The sequence below is a fragment of the Amblyomma mixtum genome, chromosome 4 (genome assembly GCF_055824585.1).
Source record: "Amblyomma mixtum isolate Tamu chromosome 4, ASM5582458v1, whole genome shotgun sequence".
Classification (NCBI taxonomy): Eukaryota; Metazoa; Arthropoda; class Arachnida; order Ixodida; family Ixodidae; genus Amblyomma; species Amblyomma mixtum.
In genome coordinates this window covers 128,346,853-128,367,699 of record NC_143015.1, presented here as the reverse complement: position 1 = coordinate 128,367,699, position 20,847 = coordinate 128,346,853, and the positions used below count along the sequence as shown (strand labels likewise).

General features: G+C 45.4%; 1 protein-coding gene across 2 annotated transcripts in view; it reads left to right on the top strand.

Annotated features, from left to right (window-relative positions):
* The first annotated feature begins 7,235 nt into the window (after positions 1 to 7,235).
* Positions 7,236 to 20,847, top strand: part of LOC149348193 (fatty acid synthase-like) — a 59,229-nt gene continuing 45,617 nt past the window's right edge. For both annotated transcript variants that reach the window (XM_089585765.1, XM_089585764.1), the window contains exons 1-9: positions 7,236 to 7,368; positions 8,082 to 8,408; positions 9,327 to 9,527; positions 10,004 to 10,126; positions 11,515 to 11,748; positions 12,395 to 12,696; positions 14,381 to 14,767; positions 16,014 to 16,203; positions 17,834 to 18,063. In XM_089585765.1, coding sequence (XP_089441891.1) covers positions 7,236 to 7,368; positions 8,082 to 8,408; positions 9,327 to 9,527; positions 10,004 to 10,126; positions 11,515 to 11,748; positions 12,395 to 12,696; positions 14,381 to 14,767; positions 16,014 to 16,203; positions 17,834 to 18,063 — 2,127 coding nt within the window. The remainder of the gene's footprint in view (positions 7,369 to 8,081; positions 8,409 to 9,326; positions 9,528 to 10,003; positions 10,127 to 11,514; positions 11,749 to 12,394; positions 12,697 to 14,380; positions 14,768 to 16,013; positions 16,204 to 17,833; positions 18,064 to 20,847) is intronic.

Below are 20,847 nucleotides of genomic sequence, written 5' to 3'. Positions count from 1 at the left end.
CCTTAAGCGGTTGCTGACAAACGTGTCACCCGAGGAAAAGCCAGTGGCGGTTGCGCCGCACGCCTGAAAAGAGGACTGGATGTAAGCACGATGTAGACTAGCATGCATGGAAACCTGATAAGAGTACTAAAACTGGTAACAATGTCATTGGTTAATTCTGTACGTCAGTATATAACTAAATGAAAATACTGCTCCAGCTGTTGCTGAGTCCCCGGTTACAGAGTGATATGGTTTAGTTATTGTTGCTTATCTATTTTATTTTATTTATTTTATTTATTTATTATCCTTATTTATTGACAGCGACGGCGTAGAAGTAGAGCACCCGCCTCGCGAGCAAAAAGACCGGGGTTCGAATTCCGGTGCCGTGGAATTCTCCACCGGGCTTTAAAAAAAAAATGAAGAAACCCCACGTGCTGATGGAATTGCATAACCAGGCCTGGGTGCGGCCTGATCTCAGTGACCAGAATAGACAGCGCACTCCCTCACGAGAACATGATTTGGCCACCCTGGTGCAGTACTTGGCCGCAGCCTTCTATGAACAAACCAATTAACCCTTGGCCCTCAGTCCCTAGCGGCTGCGGCTGTCAGACCTGTGACGCAGAGGAGGGTGCCGGTCAAGCCGCCATTGGAAACTGAACCTGGCAACGCTTAATAAGGCTAGAACCTTATCCAGTAAGGCTAGCTCAGTGCTGTTGAAGGTATTTGCAGGTATTAAATGGGATGTCATAGGGCTTAGTCAGGTTAGGAGGACAGCTGAGGCGTATACAATACTAAAGGGCGTGCACGTATTGTGCAGAAAGCAGAAAGCAGAAAGCAGAAAGACGAGAACTAGGTGTGGGATTCTCAGGATATAGCTGGAAACATACAAAAGTTTTATAGTATTAACCAGAAGGTGGCAGCTATTGTAATTAGGCTTAATAAAAGGTACAAGCTGAAGGTGGTGCAGGCCTACGCGCCTACATCAAGCCATGATGACCAGATCGTTGAAAGCTTCTAAGAATACGTGGAACCGGCAATGACAAAAGTAAAATCACAGTACACTGTACTGATGGGCGACTTCAGTGCGAGGGTAGGCAAGAAGGAGGCTGGAGACCAGGCGGTAGGTGATTGTGGCATAGGTTCTAGGAATAGCAGGTTACAGTTATTAGTGGAGTTCGCAGACAGAAATAATTTACGGATCATGAATACCTTCTTTCATTAACGAGCAAACAAGGAGTTGGCGTGGAAAAGCCCCAATGGTGAGACTAAAAATGAAATAGACTTCTTATTGTGTGCTTACCCTGGCATCGTAGAGGATGTGAAGGTCCTCGGAAAGGCCCGTTGTAGCGACCACAGAATGGAAAGGTCTCATATTAGCTCAGATTTGAAGAGGGAATGGAGGAAACTAGTGATGCGGAAGGCCATTAACCAGTTAGAGGTAAGAGGGAAAGTAGAGGAATTCAGGATTTCGCTGCAGAACACATTTTCCGCTTAAACTGAGGAAGAGGACCGCAATGTTGACACAATGAACGGTAATCTCTGAGCTATCGGTACGGAATGCGCTGTAGAAGCAGGCGGTAGGATGATTCGACAGGATCCCGGCAAGCTATCTCAGGAGACAAAAGATCTGATTAAGAAATACCAAAGCATGAGGGCGTCTAACTCCACAGAAAGAATAGAACTAGCACAGCTAGCAAAGTTAATAAATAAGTGCAAGGTAGCCGACATAAGGAAGTTTAATATAGGGAGAATCGAGCATGCTCTAAAGAACGGAGGTAGCCTAAAAGCGATGAAGAGGAAACTAGGCATAAGCAAAAACCACATGTATGCATAAGAGACAACGAGGGCAGTGTCATTAGCAATATGGATAAGATAGTTAAAATAGCCAAGGAGTTCTACCCACATGTATACAGTAGGCAATGCAATCAGACCGTTAATGAGAGACAGTAGCGCAGAGCGTACATCCCGCCAGTAATGAAGGAGGAAGTAAAGAAAGCCTTATGAGAAATGCAACGGGGGAAAGACGCTGGTGAGGATCAGGTAATAGCAGATTTGTTGAAGGACGGAGGAGAGATTGTACAAGAAAAACTAGCCACCCTGTATACGCAATGCCCTGTGACCTCGAGCGTACCAGAAGCTTGGAAGAACGCTAACATTATCTTAATTCATAAGAGAGAAGACGTCAAGGACTTGAAGAATTATAGACCGATCAGCTTATTGTCGCGATTACCTAATAGATCCAGGACAATCATAGACGTCAATCAACCAAATGATCAGGCAGGCTTTCGTAAAGGATACTCGACAATATACCGTACTCACGCTATCAGTCAGTTGATAGAGAAATGCGCAGAATCAACCCCTATACGTAGCTTTCATTAATTACGAGAAAGCATTTGGCTCTTTAGAAACGTCCTTTGTCATTCAAGCATTGCGGAATAAGGGTGTAGAAGAGTGTAATGTGAAAATATTGGAAGATATCTATAACGACTGTACAGCTACCATAGTCCTCCATAAAGTGAGCAATAAAATTTCAGTAAGGAAACTGGTTAAGGGAAACGCGATCTTGCAATTGCTATTCACCGCCCGTTTATAGGAGGTATTCCGGGGCCTGAATTGGGAACAGTTGGGGATAAAAGTTAATGAAGAATACCTATGTAATCTGTCATTCGCTGATGGCATTGCCTTGCTAAGTCACTCAGGACATGAATTGCAAAGCATGATGAATGAGTTAGACAGGCAGAGCAGAATGATGAGGCTAAAGATCAACATGCAGAAAACCAAATTAATATTCGACAGTCTAGCAAGGGAACAGCAGTCAGAAAATTGGTAGCGAGGTATTGGAAGTAGTAAGAGAAAACGTCTACTCAGGGCAGGTAGTGGCCGCTGATCCTTATCATGAGAGGGAAATATCTAGGAGGATAAGAATGGGGTGCAGCGCATATGTCAGGTCCTCTCAGATCATGAATAGCAGTTTGCCAATATCCCTCAAGAGAAAAGTATACATAAAGTATACCACTACTCACTTATGGGGCAGAAACGTGGAGGTTAACGAAAAAGGTTCAGCTTAGGCTAAGTACAACGCAGCGAGCTGTGGACAGAAAAATGGTAGGTGTAACGCTAAGGACAGGATAGCGGGCAGAGTGGGTGAGGGAGCAAACGCGGGTTAATGACATCCTAGTCGAAATAAAGATAAAGAAAAGGGCTTGGACAGTGCATGTAATGCGAAGGCAAGATAACCATTGGTCCTTTAGGATAACGGAGCGGATTTCAAGAAAAATCAAGCTCATCAAGGGATGGCAGAAAGTTGGGAGGACGGATGAGATTAAGAAGTTTGCCGGGATACGGTGGCCGCAGCTGGCAAAGGACAGGGTTTATTGGAGAGACATGGGAGAGGCCTTTGCCCTGCAGTTGACAGTACTTTTATTCAAGAGTCCGTAGGTGTCAGCGTAGATGAAAAAGTACAGCGAAGCACGTGATTGAATTGTGTTTACCGAGGGCGAAAAGCTCGTGCGGCGCACGCGTTTTTATTTGCGGATGAACGAGGGTAACTGATCCCGTTGCCTCAAAGTAAAAACCAGTTACGAAAAAACAAGCAGCAGAGTACTGGAATGCCGCACGAACGGATATCGGGTACAGCGACGGTGCGACAGCAGTCAATTCGCAAGCCCTGTTCGGAGCAAACGTACGTTGAGGACTGCCGACAGGTGTACTTTTCCGTAGTGCCGGACCACGAAAGTAGAGAGCTCCGCTATCCGGACCAGTCCCTGCTGCACGCTTCATCCTCGCCTTTGATACGCATGTAATCACTGCGACGGGCATTGTGAATCACCACTACAGAGTACTACACAAGCTACCCAAGTGTGATGGTGAGGCATGAACCTCTTATTCGACAGAGTAATTTCTTTATGCTTATCGTGGAGTTCTCATCCCTTTAACAACGTTTTTTTTTTGCGTCCCCAGTACAATTTGTTAGCAACATGGTTGCTACGAAGAACAGCATCGAGGCTGTGATGTCAAAGTGTCCGTTAAAACTGCCGAGGGTAATCACAAGTTATTGCGCTTTCAGTGACATTCCTTTTGTTAATTTGTTCTGTTTAACGATAGCATATACGGATGAGGCGGGCGCCGGCCGCTTCGAAGGAGTCAGGCATGTTTCCACGCTGAACGAGTGAAAGCGACAGCGGAAAATTAAAAATTGGATGCCTGAGCTAATGCTACCTCCTCGTAAGCGTTCTGTTAATGCGCACTCTGGACTCTCTAATCTGCTAAGCGCATATATACGCAAAGCCCTCCATAAGAAATCCATGTTCCAGTATCGCGATCTATCAACGTGGCTGGGTGAAATGAACACGTGTATTTATTATCCCTGTGCCAGACCATGCTGTCCGGATTTATAATGAATATTTCAAACATTTTCGGTCCTTTGCTTTTGTGAAATGTCAGATGTTCAGTATCAACCTAAAATATGTATAGAATCTCATTTTTCTTTGCAAAATATCTTCGTGCCCACATTAGCGGCCGCACTTTTCAATGAAGATTTGACAAAAGTATGTTAGTATAGCTGTTACAAAACTGAGAAGGACAAAAAAACACAGGTTTTATAATCATGGGAATCATAAACTTTAAGAGAAAAGGTTTTTGAAACGCTTGAAATCACCAGTATTTCGTGGGTCGCCCGTACCACATGTTGAACCAAGGATACTGCCACGAGAGGTAGTGTTTCAAGACTAACGCCTCTCAGCTGCGACAAAAATTAAAATAGCGTAATTTGTACGGAAGCTGCAGTATACTGATGTTCACATTTGCTGAACTGAAAAAGAAATTGTTGAATGTACTTTTATAACTTTCAGATTTTCTATATTCAGAGTCACTTAAATAGTATCGAACAAGAAACGAACTTTTATTTTGCAACCAACGCTCTGAAATCATCTCTAAGTTATATTAGATACTTGCACTGAGTTCATCTGTTTATTAGATTAACTACAGCACATGAAGGAATAATGATGCTCACGTGATTTCTGCCAGGTTCTCTCGATTACTCCTGTCATTTAAGCGGCGCTCTAGATTGCGTAAACCGGCATAATCGATTTAGCAGAGTGCCATTCCTACAGCGAGCTGCAGCGGACCATCTAACAACAGCAGTTTCCTAATGACGCCAAGGGTGACGTCACCAGTAGCGCTTAGAACCCAAGAATACACTGGCTTCACATGATATACTTTACTGGAAATAATATGAGCCTTAAATTCCTTGAAACGTACGTGGTGTGGTTCTGATACAATTCTTTCTGAAAAGGCATGATTCATGCATGAAACTTCTTAGTTGATTTTTATTCAAAGCATCCATAAAATAGCATGGATCTTTTGCATAAACCCATCCATAACCACACCATGTATTAAAATCCGCCGAAAAAAGTGACAGAAGAGATCTAAATAGCATCCCACTGTTGCGCAACTACCATTGTGTAAGTGCCGCTTCAGGAGGGTAGACTCCTAAACCTCTAAATTCCATATTAATCCTAGTATGGCACAGCACTACAACAATTTTACTGAGGCTTTTGTGCGGTGAGCAATCTCTTTTATGTTCGTTAAAAATGCGGAAAATCTATTGTATTTTTATGAGCTGTGCATTGGCCATGACGGCATAAATCTGATGCCTAAATTTAGGAGGATGATATTTTACGGTAAATACATGGTGGCTTCTTGGCCTACGAGGCTTGGTTCTAGGGACTCTCGATTGCCAGTGTGGCAAGAGCTCCTTGCGTTTGGGAGTGCCTTTTGCTAAAGCCGTCGTCGTCGCTTCGACAGATGCAGTTGCGACGCGCGTCTCTTCTTTGTCTTTCTTCCAGATCCGTGGCCTCCGCGATCAGGTCGCCGCTTCCGGAGCCGATCGCGGAGGCCACGTCACATCTCGCCTACTGACCGCACGTGGCCGTGATTGCGGCTTAGCTCCAGCCAGTGGACAGGACCATGCACTTTTCTTTTCATTCTTCTTTCAGTCGCAACAAATATCGTATGTGTGGTCCTGACTCGATGTAGTGATGACGAAGAACAGTTTCGTAGTTACTTTATTTTAGGAAACCAATTATTTCATTGCTCGGCCGCCGCGGTGGCTTAGTGGTTATGGTACTCGGCTGCTGACCCGAAAGACGCGGGTTCGATCCAGGCCGCAGCGGTTGAATTTCTTTGGAGGAGAAATTCTAGAGGCCCGTGTGCTGTGCGATGTCAGTGCACGTTAAAGAACCCCAGGTGGTCGAAATTTCCGGAGCCCTCCACTACGGCGTCGCTCATAGCCTTAGTTGCTTTTGGACGTTAAATCCTATAGACCATAAACCATCTTTCATTGCTCTGACATTGTACCTGGTGGTGACGTTTTTAACACTATGGGTCGCAAATATGAAGGAGGTTTTACCATAATGCAGCTGTCGAACAATTACTAACACTAAGCTGTTATAACGGCATCAGTCCAGTAATGATCGACTTGTGCTATGTGGTGGTGTGCACTGTCCACCTACAACTCTCACTTACGTAGTCCCTCTAGGCAACTTTCCTTGCCGGACTGCCACGAATTACAAATCAGGTAAACTCATTCGTTATTCATGGTTTGGTTATGGGATGATTAACAAGTCGTGGCTGCTGTTACTCTTGCTCAGCACGGCGAAGTTCTAGTCCAGTTGGTCAGACATGTTAAAAGGGACAAGGAACAGTGGTTGGAACAGTACGTGGGAATAGAAGTGGACAGGACGAGCAGAAACTAGCAACCGGGGTTTATTGAAAAGAACCTGGTGCAGCAAAAGTGTGCGCCTGCGCATACTGTATCACAACAAAGTAAGGCGAACGTCCGTGGCAGACATCTGGCAAAATGTCCTTGAAAACTAAAAAGAACAAAAGCAAAAAACACAAAGAAAAAAGCGCGTACCTATCTCGTAAACAATCGAGTCACCTTATCTAGAAGAACCACAGAAGGCTCATGAAAACCGGTGTCTAGTCCAAGTCTGCGCCAGCATGCCGCTTCTAAAATTTCCTTTTCTAGCCGTGACTTTCCCCTTCCGATGACAGTAGCTTTATTCATCTCAGAGTAGCACCCTTGACATTCCCTGCGACGTTTTGGGAGATTGGCGCCATTATCTTGCTCGTCGCCATGTTTCGCTGTTAGGAAAAAAATCTTACGTCACATGTTTCCAATGTCGTGAAACTGTTAGGCAACACTGAAACAGTTTTTTTTTCTATTTTGGCAGTCTGCCCCACTGCAGGAGGCCATGAAAAACGAGGACATTGTAATCACTGGGTTCTCGGCTCGGTTCCCCCAAGCGGATGGTCTGGCCGAGTTCAAGGAAAAGCTCTACGCGGGTTTCGACTTCATCACAGCCGATGAGGCTCGCTGGCCTCGAGGTATGTGCAACACACACGGCACAGAATAGATTGCCCAGACTTATCAGCTGCCGCACTAAAAGATGAGTTTAGTGTAAATAAATGAGAAAAAAAAAGTTCTTGGTTTCAACTAACCTAGGTACCTGCTCTGCAGTCGACCCCGATGTAATGGTTCGATGCCAGATCCTTAAAGCCTATTCAAAGAGAAGGAAACGCAAGAACGACTCCAATTCTGCCGTGAGTTAAAAAAGAACAATGAAGTGATTTCTTTCATTTGACTTAAATTGGGAAAACTAACCGCCATCTCTTGGGGTAAGAGGAACAAAGAGAAATTATCTCTTGCGATTAACCCCCAGGAAGCTGGTACTAATCGGCACCGGGAACCGGTTATGTTAGGCTTCTATCACACGGACGGAGGCAGAAATTTTCGGTGATTCGGGGTTCTCTTGTAGAACCTAAACAGCACTAAAAGTTACAATAAAGTGGGGGCCATATTAGCAGGATAGCTTTTGCCAATGCGCTCTTCCAGCTACTTTCTCTTCGGAAATCCCACATTTCTTACTTTACGCCGACGACAAGCATTGTCCGTTAGGTATAAACCCGTACATCACTGGCGTTGACTGCCACTGGAAGGAGGGTAAAATATTCGAAAAGAAACAAATCCTGTCACAATGTGCCCTCAGGAATTTTTATTTGCGCTTGAAATTCTCACTGCTTTTTTTCGGCGATCGTAGGCTACCTGGGTCTACCGGAGCGCCTTGGCACAATCCGTGACCTGTCGCTCTTCGACGCCCACTTTTTCAACGTGCACCCCAGGCAGGCTCACGTAATGGATCCTCAGATGCGTCTCTTGCTTGAGACATCTTACGAGGCCATGTTCGACGCCGGCTACGACCCTTGGACGCTAAGGGGTCAGAAAATTGGTGTGTTCGCCGGATGCGCCGAGGCTGACTCGGAGCAGGCGTTCTGCTCCGAGCCGGACAAGATCGACGGCTACGGCTTGTTGGGCAGCTCCAGGGCCATGATCTCAAACCGGCTGTCTTACACCTTCGACTTTCGTGGTGAGCATCTTGTGTTTCCACTTGCTTTAAGGTCACGACTGCACTCGCTAGTTGCGCGGCCCACGATGCACTTGCAGAACTTAACAGCACATTGAAGCAGGCAAATGAACAGACAGAGAGAGAGAGAGAGAGGGAGAGAGAGAGATGGACGGAAAGGCAGGGAGGTTAACCAGGCGGTGCCTAGTAGGCTACCCTACATTTTGGGAAGGGAACAAAGGGGAAAAAAGGAAAAAGAGCGGCAATGAAATGAGTTTTTCAAGTGTCCATAGGCAAATGAACAAGTAGTAAAATGGCAGTTTGGGCGAGTTGGTTAAGCATCTTGTAATAAAAACAGCGCAAGGACACAGGACGAGAACGGAGAGTAGACGGAGAGTAGTGTGTGTCTACTCTCCGTTCTCGTCCTGTGTCCTTGCGCTGTTTTTATTACAAAATGAACAAGGCCTCAATATACCTCGGAGGTTGTTTTGTTTTGTGTTGGGTTTATTGGCGCATAAGCAGCTAAGGCTATCATGCGCCAAGAACAAGCCCTTGGAGGTTGTCTTTGCGTGTTCAGCTGCAGACATGTCTCATGTTTGCGTTATATGGCCCTATTTATTGGCACGAGTTTTTGTCTCATTTATTTCACAATGAACAAACTAGCACTTAATATTATCTTATTTCGCACTAGAAGCTGGTTCACTTGGCCTGTCGAACTACTGCTTTTCCAAGGGTTAAAGCATTGAAGAGGAAAAAATTATTTTTTCTCAAATAAACAAAATGAGTCAAAACAGCGCTTCAGCTGCTAACAACTGTTACCTAACCTCACTGGCTGCACTTATCGCTTGATTACACTATGCGCAGACGCTTTACGTAATTCAGATGTGGGCAGCGAATTTTAAACACCAAGAAATTTATAGTGGCACCGTGCCTCGATCTTAGGTCCTAGTGTCACCGTGGACACGGCATGCTCCTCCACGATAACGGCCCTCAACCAGGCCATACTGGCGCTTCATTGCGGACAGTGCGAAGCGGCAATTGTTTGCGGAAGCATGATAAGCTTGAAGCCAACTACAGCTCTGGGTTTCATGAAGCTAGGCATGCTTTCTCCAGATGGAAAGTGCAAGGCCTTTGATTCACGCTGTAAGTATGCCGCCTACACTTCTAACTTTATCACTAGGCTTTTATTTTTGCATAGTTTTGTGCTCCAGCTATGATGTGCTGTTTTCCACTACGCACCCTCAACATAATCTCACTGCACAGTCTAACTTTTAGGTTTTTGCATGGGGCATAGTGGGACATAAGTTTTACAACATGTAATATAGTACATATTGTGTAGATAGTAAAAAGAGGGGATTATTGGCAAGCGAAAATAATTGAAGGGGACTCTGAGTCCACTAGCTCAGAATTCTACAAGTGGCCCAGATGATTGCAATGAGTTGCCACCCCAAGAATTGGATCCTTGCATCGCTTTGGTAGCGGTAAAGTAGTGTACTTTCTAAAAGCAAAGTTCTCGCTTAGGGTACCAGCTTTCGCAAACGAACTCAAGCGCAAGCTTACTCGAGCGAAAGTATGTGGAAGCGAGACAGAGTGTGCAGATGATCACTTTTTGTGCGCAGGTAACGGTTTCGTCAGAAGTGAAACTGTGGGTGCGTTTTTTATACAACGGGTCTCAGACGCACGTCGTATTTACGCCAAGGTGATTCATGCCAAGGCCAGCGCTGACGGCAACAAAATTCAAGGTAATGTCACTACACAAAAGTTATCAACCGAGTGCTAGTCTTGAACGTTTTATTCGATGCATAACAAAAAAAAACAAATCTGTTAATAATTGTGCCTTCACCAGAGCGGCGCCTTTGATTGAAAAAGAAAACACCCACCATCTTCATACCTAAATGCTAGAACGAAAACGTGTACATGTTAAATATATGCTGTTGGCATTGATGCATGTAGCTACATATGCATGTATAAGTTGTTCAGCCCCGACAACCTTGCCTTTTAGTCTACAGTGAGTTGTATAATAAGCGAAATTGTTCCCGTACAACGTTGAAGAGGAACGGCGATGAGAAATCTATATTAACGGAATACCAGGGCACTCTTCACAGTTTAATAAGAGGAATCCCAATTCAAAGACGCTAAGGCTCAATTGCACCAGAACGCTTTAGAGGCTGCTTTTGCGCTAATTACGATTTTTTAAAATTCATGCCGACTGTCAACTTTTGTCCCATTAATGCTCAATGATGACAACCGCACCTTTTATCACTGACTTGAGGTCTTCAGTGATATTTAACAGTAAGGGCTTTTCCCAGGAGTCAGAATATTGGCCCTTTAGGTGTCGCTTCCGACAACCAGTATCCCCTCTCCTTAAACATGCCTCGCGAAAGTGCAGACGGCTTCATATTCAGTGCAGCTTCAAACGTATTTTCGCCAAACCACATGCTTTCAATTCATCGACATTGTCTGATACCATTCCACTTCTTAATAATCTTCTTGACACGATCCTCTCCATTATTGATCGTCAATGGTGAGCCCCTGGACGTACACTATGTTCTAGAAAGCAACATTTTTGTTTCCTACCTAGTTCTTTTTGTTGTTGCTGAGCAATGCTTGCACTTCTATTCATTTCTCGCCATATAACTCCTTTAGCTCAATTCTTCGTAGAGGAACCTACAAGCTACCTCAAATTGCGCTCGGCTGCTGGTCCAAAAGACGCGGCTTCAATCCCGGCCGCGGCGGTCGAATTTCGATGGAGACGAAATTCTAGAGGCTCGTGTACTGAGCGATGTCAGTGCACGTTAAAGAACCCCAGGTGGTCGAAATTTCCAGAGCTCTTTACTACGGCGTCCCTCATAGCCTGAATTGATATGGGACGTTAAACCCTCATAAACCAAACCAAATAAATAAAAAAAATATTTCTATGAGAAGTGCGGGAAGATCTGAGCAGTAGACATATCTACTCGTATAACTTTGCAAGAATTTAGTGCTACCGCTTTTGTTATGGTATCTTGCCTAACCCAAGTTCTGTATCCAAAGGCGACACGAACTGTGCGTTTAAGTCAAGAATATGAGAAACCTACGTCGGTTTCATTACGTAAAAGGCTCGTAATATGCGTCTTCTACGATGTTTCAGGAATCACCTATCCCTCGGGGAAGGCACAAGAAGAGCTTCTCCGGGATATATACAGCGAAGCCAAGGTGGATCCGTGTAAATTGGACTATCTCGAGGCTCACGGAACAGGGACAAAGGCGGGAGACCAGGAGGAGATGGAAGCCATCACTAATATATACTGCCAGCACGGGCGTCAGCAGCCTCTCAAGATTGGAGCTGTCAAGAGCAACGCGGGACACAACGAAGTTGCCTCGGGCAAGTGAATCAGTGCAGCACGAATTCATATCGCCGACCGCTTTAGATGAACACCAAGGACAAAGCAGAAGACACGAAGATGGTCTAGCGTCATTTTCTTCCATTTTTTTTTTTACACTTTAACCAAAGAATTCACTTTTCAAATTCTCTAAAGGATTCTGCGCGAAGGGCATATTCGAAAGATCGACCCACTGCAGACCCTCAACTTTTTCTACGGCCAAGCGTAACCTGTCTGATAGCTTTAGATAGCCCCGTGGTCGTTTCAGCAGTTAAAACGGCGGCAAAGCAGTACATTTTTCATGGCCACGTTGCCTTGTTTTTCGTATAAATGTGTTCCAACTTGATACCTCAGAAATAATGTGTTCTAGCAAATCTTCCTCTCTAACACTTTTTGCGTAGGCAAATATTTTGCATATGTCATACATCCGTCTCAATTTTCTCGTAGGCGTCACAATGGTTGCTCACTCAGCCGTTAATGTCGATAAGGGGGCGCAAAATATTTTGTACGGCTTCAGATTTAATGCGCACTTTCATAGTTGGCGTATTTCCTATAATTAATGCGATGTTTATAATTTCTTTTCTCTATCGCATGCACCGACAGTGCTTTCAGCCTGACAGCTGCCTGCATATCGTCATCTCTTCGCAGGTATTACCTCTATTGCCAAAGTGATCTTAGCCATGGAAACCGGCATCATCGCGGCCAATTTGCACTTCGAAGAACCGAATCCCGACATTCCCTCGCTGCACGACGGTAGCGTCGAAATTGTGACCAAACCTACAACCTTCAGTGGCGGCATGGTGGGCCTGAATTCTTTAGGCTTTGGTGGATCAAGCGCACACGTTATCCTGGAGTCGAACCCGGGACCTCATGTGGACAGCGCTCCACGTGAAAAGCTTGAACTCCCGCGACTCGTCCTTATGTCTGGAAGAAGCGAGGAATCGTTGGCGGTGAGTTCATTAGTCAGGAATACCGAATGGGATTCACTGCTTCTCTCAAAACGGTTCTAGAGGACCGCAGAGCAGTGAAATATTCCAGCAGACCAATCACTTGAAGCGGAATTTCACAAATTACCCACAGTTCTTGTCGGTGCACTACATGCGATCAAATTATTCTTACTTCTTTTTTTAGTTTTGTGGAGCTAAAAGAAACTTTAAAGATCTGACTTCCCTCATACGCATAATTAAACACATTATTCAAATTAGGACAGACTGTCAGCACATAGATGAAAAATCTTATCGTTGAACTGGGCTATTGGTCTCATTTAATGTGGGCTTCTGTCTAGACGAAAAATTGGAGCACTACATCTGGGAACATTACACCGTATACGTAAAAGCTTTCCAGTGCAACGCGAGAGAAAAAGCAATGAACGTTACTGATGACGACCCATTAAAAAAGTTCTATTATATTAACAAGGAATGAAAATAAGATGCCCGCTTAGCAACTAGCGTGCTCGGCGCTCGTCGACCGCAATGCCTCCAGTCTTGGCCGCGCTTAAAGCTGGCAAGGAACTTTCGAGATATGAAACAAAAAGCAACTATGAAAATCAGGAAAAAAACCTAGAAGCAGTTGCGCATGACCGTGACGAATCTGGATAAGCCTGGCCACATCTCGCGTCACAAACAGAATGATAAATCCAGGTGAGCGTGAACGAATAAACAGGACAAAAATTCGTGGCAGTATGTTTGTGAAGGGACGGAAGTGCTTGAAAAACTCATTTTGAGGATTTTTGGCACGCGGCAGTAATCTACAGGCGGAGTCAAATAGACACACAGCGTCCTGTGTGTCCCGTCCTTCCTTCGTTCCTCGTCTGCCAGCGCTACAATGTTCACATTGTCAAACCAACTTGCCCAGCAACACATCCTGCTCAAATAAAGCTGATTGAATGGTGATCAATCTGCTTCTAGACGGCCAGGAGTATGTAAGAAACCGGGCTCAGGTAGCGTAGCGTGCGCCGCCATACCATACCATTCCATTGCTAAGATAGATTGTAAAACACATAGTGCGGGTGATAGCCTGAAACCTCATCTTGAACGTAACGCCTACTGTAATGGCTACAAGGGCAAAATGCTCATTGAAACGAGGATCAGCGTGAAAAAGCAAAGTTTAAGTTTGTCTACAGAGAAAGGAAGACCTTTATTATGGCCAGACGAAATCCAGTGTTACGAGTGCAGGAATGCCCAAGCACTCCTATAAAAAGCTTCATGTTAAGTGCAGAGAGATGGGTGTGGCGGAGAGCCATACTGAGAGCGCGTGCTGCTTTCAGGGCACTCATTTTGTAACAAGAAAGATTAGAATATTTTCTTGCTTGAGATGTCCGTATGGCTAGAAAATTAGAAATCTCTCGCACTGCGCGCACTCGATGAAGAGGTCACTTTACCCTTTCCTATAACAATGAGAGTCTGCGTCTTCGGATGGTGCATTCGGAAGCCAGCGTTTGTCCGCCTTTATAAAAAAAAGCAGTAAGTTAAAGGCGCACAGCGCTAGAATTTCACAAGCCTCTGCACTAACTACAGCATGAAGAGAGGTGTCGTGTTTCCGGAGAATTCTTCGATCATCTCATGATGCGCCCAACACCACAGTGGAGCCGCGCTCTGTGCTTTACTATCTCTTGTATAACTTCCGCCACTGCAGAACAAGCTGGACCGAATGGCGGCCGACGGCCCGTACCCGGACTCTGGATACGCCCTCCTAAACCGAATTGGGCAGCCCAGCGTGAAGCAGTTCCCGTACCGGGGCTTCGCTCTGGTGCCTGTGAACGGCACCGGGAGTGAAGCTGTCAAGGTCGTCGAACAGGCGCCGCTCGAGAAGCGCCCCCTGTGGTTCGCCTTCACCGGCATGGGCTGCCAGTGGAAAGGGATGGCGCGGCAGATGATGCAGTTCGACGTGTTCGCCCGATCTATCTGCAAGTCTCAAGAGCTCCTTAAGCAGTTCAGCATCGACCTGATTGAGCTAGTGACCAACGGTAATGAAGTCGGCAAGAGCATAGCTACGACGCTCGCATCTATTACAGCTATCCAGGTGCGCCCATTCTGATTCATATATAAAACGTAAAGGTAACAATATTATAGAAACAGAACATATTTGGCAGCAATCTGTTGAATGTACAGATTCTTAGTGCGAAATAGTCTCGTAATAAATCGTCATTATTACAATTCTGTTGTGCTTAATTAACGCCCCGCGAGCCATTTTCGCGACAAAATTGACTAAAGTTGGACTCCTAGTCTACTAGGATAATAAAAAGTCTCTTAACACCTTACTAGATATGAGGAGGAAAATGAGAGGTTTATTATTTACATAGCAAGCAAGCCGACGGTAACTGAAACGGTGGAAGCAATGGAGAATGTTCGAACGCAATTGCGTTAAAGGTTACGGTCATCGGAAAAGCCGGCGTGGTCGCGGTCATCGTCACGGCGGTGGCGTGAGCAAAAAAGTCCCCAAAGAAGCCACAACCTAGGTGGCCCACCTGTCACCTAATTGGGTCACCTATTTCAAGTCACCTGGTGACGTCATCACAACCTGCCCCCCGCATTGTGAGCAAAGTGCTCACCATGGCGGGACGCAACTAAAAATTGCAGCTTGTAAGTGAGTTGATCCCAAAAGAAATTTTTGAGTTTAATATACAAGTATTTTTTCTGAATCTTGTACTGAAGAGAACGCTTAGTACAGTTGTTAGGTATCACGCCAAAGGCCTACTTTTCTGGAATTCCATGGTAAACAGGTAAATTTTGAGGAAAAACTTTTGTGGCTCGTGCTGTTATTTACGCAACCTTTCTTGTAATAGCAATTTAGGCGTCATCATTACCCCGGAGAGGATATTCATTTTGCTTTTTGTGCGAACATAGATTTGTCCCTTTGGAACTGAAAGTTGTTTGACACGGTGGCGCAGCTTTTGGCAACTCTCTTCCATGAGGGCATCTTTCTAGAACGGTGTAATGTGCGAATGACAACCAAACAAACAAACTAAAGGAGGAATTAAAAAAATGGCATATCAAAAACAAAGGTCGATAGGAGGTGTTTCCAAACACAGAGGTGTCTCAGGATAGCTCTATGGGTGTCATGAGGAGGAAGAGGGGGAGGAAGGGAAGGGAGAATATCTATAAAACGCATTTCTGGAAGAAGGATAAAGAAAACATGCTTATTAATCGTACGAATTAATCACACTGCTTTGAAGTGCAAGCGCTAGTTCTTTTCCGTCTCTTGTGGGCGAGTTCTTTGAGCAGGCAAAGGAGACTTCATATCTCTTTTTTTTCTACTTTGTGCAAAGGTGGCGTTAGTAGACATGCTTCAAGCCGTCGGCATTCAGCCTGATGGCATGGTGGGTCACTCGCTCGGAGAACTTGGCTGCGCCTACGCCGATGGCTCCTTAACGGCTGACCAGTCCATGCTGTGTGCATATTGGAGAGGCCGCTGTGTCGACGTTGGAAATGTGGCACCTGGAGCCATGGCCGCTGTCGGTGAGTGCTGCGCTGGTTCAAGAGAGGAGAACACACAGTTTCTGCTATAAGTTTGTAGCCCACAGAGTGTCCTCCCTGAAACCGAGGCTGCGCAGGGAGAGGAGGCACTTACCTCTCACTCTCGAGGACCTCTTTATCCCCTGAGAGCACCGCCAACCGGCAATGTTGCCGCTTCGGCAGTGGTCTCTGAGAGCTACAAGTTGGTGAATCGAGCGAAGGAGCAGAGGCAATATGGCGAACATGTATTCCAAGGAATGAAATTTTTCTCGCGAATTGACGGTGCACTTGAGCACAGGTTGAGTCAGAGATGCACTCCTTGAAAGCAAAGGTTGCCACTGGATAGAAATTGGAATCGGAGTAAAATTGAAAAAACCTCGAAGGACCTGGAAGGTGAGTTAGACGTTGATGAGACAGAAACCTAGTAGATGATTAAAAGAGGGATCAGTAAAAAGAAACAAGGGCGCCCGAGGCTAAGAAAAGTCGGCTGTCCCTTCTATTTTCAAATATTACTTATTTGTTTACTTAGGTTCGTTTTTTGGTTTATTGGGATTTAGCATCCGAAAGCGACTCAGGCTATGAGGGACGCCGTAGTGAAGGGCTCCGGAAATTTCGACCACCTCGGGTACTTTAACGTGCACTAAAGGCACGCACGGGCCTCCATCTCTTCGCCTCCATCAAAATGCGACCGCCACGGCCGGTATCGAACCCGCGTCTTTCAGGCCAGAAGCCGAGCTCCGTAACTACTGACCACCGCGGCAGGTTATTTATTTACTTTAGTAGCCCTTAACGCTGCACAGGCATTCCTTAAGAATGTAAGCGAAAAAATGCAATTACACAAGTATACAACAAGAAGAGATCATTTAAGAAGAAAATTTGCACTACAGATGTACTTGTCGGTGTGAAGAATGTGTAGCTTCTATTTTTAACGAGGACAAACTGGAGGCCAAAAAATGTGAAAAATACACCTTGCTTCTCCTCGTCATTGTATGGAGTTGGTTTATGCCCTTCAATTTCTTGTGAATGACTGGTAGCCTAATTAGCTTTTATACTATATTCCACGCAGTGTCGCAAAACGGCGAGTTCCGTCGAAGGGACACTTTATTGGAGGGCTCCGAATAATTTCGAACCACCTGGACCATACGTTAACGTGCACTGAAACCTCAGAACACTAAGGAAGTTCTACATTTGACCTCCGCTGATTTAGAACCAGGATTGGACCCCGTGGTCTTGGGCTCGGAAGCCGAGAGCCTTAGCCACTGAGCCACTACGGCAGGTTGGCTTAAACAGCTGCGTACAAAAATAGTACAGTCTTTGTCGAAAGTAACCAGGCTGCACGTTTTTCTTCTCCGTCGTATATTAAAGCTATTATGCCAGCCCTCAAGCTCTAAATCTCTGTATGGTAAGAAGAGCCCCTGTTCTCACCTTCAAAGAACTTTTTGATCTTTAGGGAAGCCGTGAAGGCTCTGTTATACAAATGAGAAGCAAACCATGGAGCCTGGTTACTTTTGACAAAGACTGTACATCTGATAAGTAATGATTACTGGTGTATGTCATCAGTATTTTGTCCACGCGGGTGTGATATTCTGAGCAACGAATTGCGCTGAAAGCTTTAAAAGGACATGTTTTTCAGGGCTGACATGGGAAGAGGCTGCTCGCCGCTGTCCAGACGGCGTCGTCCCAGCGTGCCACAACGCTGCGGAGTCGGTGACTGTGTCCGGCACCGTGGAAGCCGTGGTCGAGTTGGTTGAGAAGCTCAAGGCAGAAAACGTGTTTGCACGCATGGTTGACAGCATGAATGTAGCCTTCCACAGCAAGCATGTTCAAGGAGTCGCTCCCGCTTACCGCGAGGCGCTTGAGAAGGTAAAGTGATTTGAACAACGAAACTGCCGACTCTATAGACGAACAACATATTTGCGAGTATGGTTGGGCCTAGCAGACGCAAGAGCCGGCTGGGGGCTTAGGCAGCGGGCCATCTGCTGTGTAGCACGGTTCATTTATCATTCGCTTTGTAAACGGCCGTTCAGGTACAGGTGTCTAGCTTGTCTAGCCTGTCTAGTTTGAGCGACTGTCGCGACAAAATGTAGCTCACTGAGTGCAAAGACCTAGCGGGAGCTACGTCCAGTTACACAACACTCGTTTATCTTGACGTTTTTCAAGACACCAGATTCGAAATGACTTTGCATACGGGCTGCTGGGCCAGAGCACGGCATATTAAAGTGCTTTAATGCACATATTGAAGTGCTATAATAATACAATAGACCCGAAATGACATTTGATTCTTAAAGACTGTGCTCAGGGTGCACTCAGATTTTTTTTTGTTTACAAAGGGACGAGCACTAGGTACACTGTAAAATCAGAAAATAGTTTTGAAAAATTTTATTTAAAATTCCCATGCACCTGACCCGCAATTGCCGTCCCCAAGTGGTCCCACCAACGCCACCGCATCATGATTACATCACATATCGATGTCGGTAGTTCAGTATTTCTTTCTGGTTACATTTATGCGTTGAAATGTTTTACTGGAGATATTTCGAAGGAGCAAAATACATAACCAGGGCTTGGCGGCTAAAGTGATACCTAACTTCCTTCACCACTTTTTCGTGCGCGCAGAAATAATTCACTCAGTTTAAAGCGATTAGAGCGGCACTTTGTTTTCTAGCATTTCAGTACGACGAAGCAGAAAGAAAGCCGGAGCATTGAGTAGGTTGAGGACCATTCATACACATTGTGTTTCCACTGCTGGAAGCAGTAGCGTATATTTCGTGCTCCAACTGGAGCTAACGGAAGCCTGTAAAAGTCCTTGAGCTGAACACTTATTGTAGCAGTCCCTGCACGCTCTCTCTGTCTTACATAACTTTGTGGCATGATAGGACTGTGTCCGTTTCTGCTAGACCACTTTCCGTCATCATGGCGTCATACCCCTCTCTGCGTCAACTCCGTCGAAAAATTGCGCTATAGGGATGGAACAGGGGTGGGGAGGTTGTGAGGAAAGAAATCAATCAGTATATTTTGGATGCAAGAAGTTGCAAAAGAAGTACAACTGCTCGAAGGTATGGAAAAAATGAAGAATCGAAAATAAGACTGTTTGTTGTTAGAAACACTGAGCACCCACTGCACAAAGACGAAGCAGCAATGGTCGTCATGTACCTATAGGCTAGCACTAGATGGGTCACTAGCGGAAAAGCCGTTATGTCCAGAGGAAGCGCGGAGTAGCTCGAGGAAGCTCGGAGGAGCGTCGCGTCAGCTGCAGCCAGTGGGAAGAGGGCATCGCGTCAGCTGCAGGCAAGTGGGGAGAGGTAGTGAAGACGATGAGCGAAAAGCGCAGTTTCGTGAATATGCAGATGACAGAAAGAATAGGCGAATGAAGAAGTCACCGGAGAAACATGCAGTCGAAATGAGTGTGCAAGTGGTCTTAGAGACGACCGAAAAGAGTGAACCGCGGCTCGAATCGCAACTAGCAGCTCAGGCGGTTTATATGAAGTGGAAATCCGTGGAACGAGTGCAAGGACATTTTGGTGCGACTAGAATTCTTAAGCGTATGAAAAGCTAAAAAAAGGGTAAACAAGGACAAATGTGGTAGCGCTCTTATGTAGCACTTAACCGGGTAAATCGGCGGTCAATGTTTTCACCCGGTGACATCCAAAAATAGCATTCGTGCTTGGCTGTGACTTAAGGCCACATTTGAGAGAATGCTTAAAAAAAAAAAGTAAGTTGACTTGCTCCCGAGCTACTTAGTACAGGCGAGAGTGCTCTGTGATTTAATCCGAGGCGCTGCTCTTTACCAAGCAGGTTGGTTTGAAATCTATCATGTAGGCAGTTGAGGTGCGCCCAAGAGCAATGTCTGTTAGCGCTTTCTCTTTACAGCGAGAAAAATATTTGTACTCGCTGTTCTAGTCACCGGTAGCTATTGCAGAATTTATTCTGTCCTTCAGTGATGACTTCCAGTGGAAACTTTCCAACAGCATTTAAGCAGACTCTTCGACATGACTTTCGCTGCAGGAAATACCATTAATCATTACTCTGACACCAGAATTCGAAGTTGTCCGGCAGATACCTGTGTATGTACGTCACTTCGAACTAGTGCAGGGGAGTGTGTAGTGTCGCAAGAATTGAAATAAATTTCTGGATTTGTTTGGAGGAGCAACATTGTGAAATGGTAATGACAGAAAAGAATGCTTATAATTGCAATCTTCTCTTCTTTTTACGCTCCATTGGTGATTCCCTTCAACACTGAGCTTTTCTCTGCGAAAGCAAGGCTGCGCTGTAGGCTGCTACGCATGGCCCTGGTGGGTTGATAAATTCGGCCGCACCCCGATAATCAGCCTTCCAGCGTTTATAGTAAATCTACTGACATATTACCATTGCGGCGCCTCTGCTCTTAACCAACGCACAAAGAATTTCCTTTTGTTATTATGTTCCGAAAGTTTGTGCTGAGTTTGTGCCGTTTTTGTTTGTAATTTTGTTTCTTTGTTTCTTTTTTCATGCTTTGTGCTTTATTGTTTTGAAAGCATTGCCACCCCGCACTGCTGCTGCTGCTGCCAACAAACGGGTTTTTAGGACTTGTCAAGCTGCTTCCGCAGCTTTTTTCCTCGAACCTGTCCGTTCTCAAATGTATTTTGCAAACGGAAAATAAAGCACTTACTT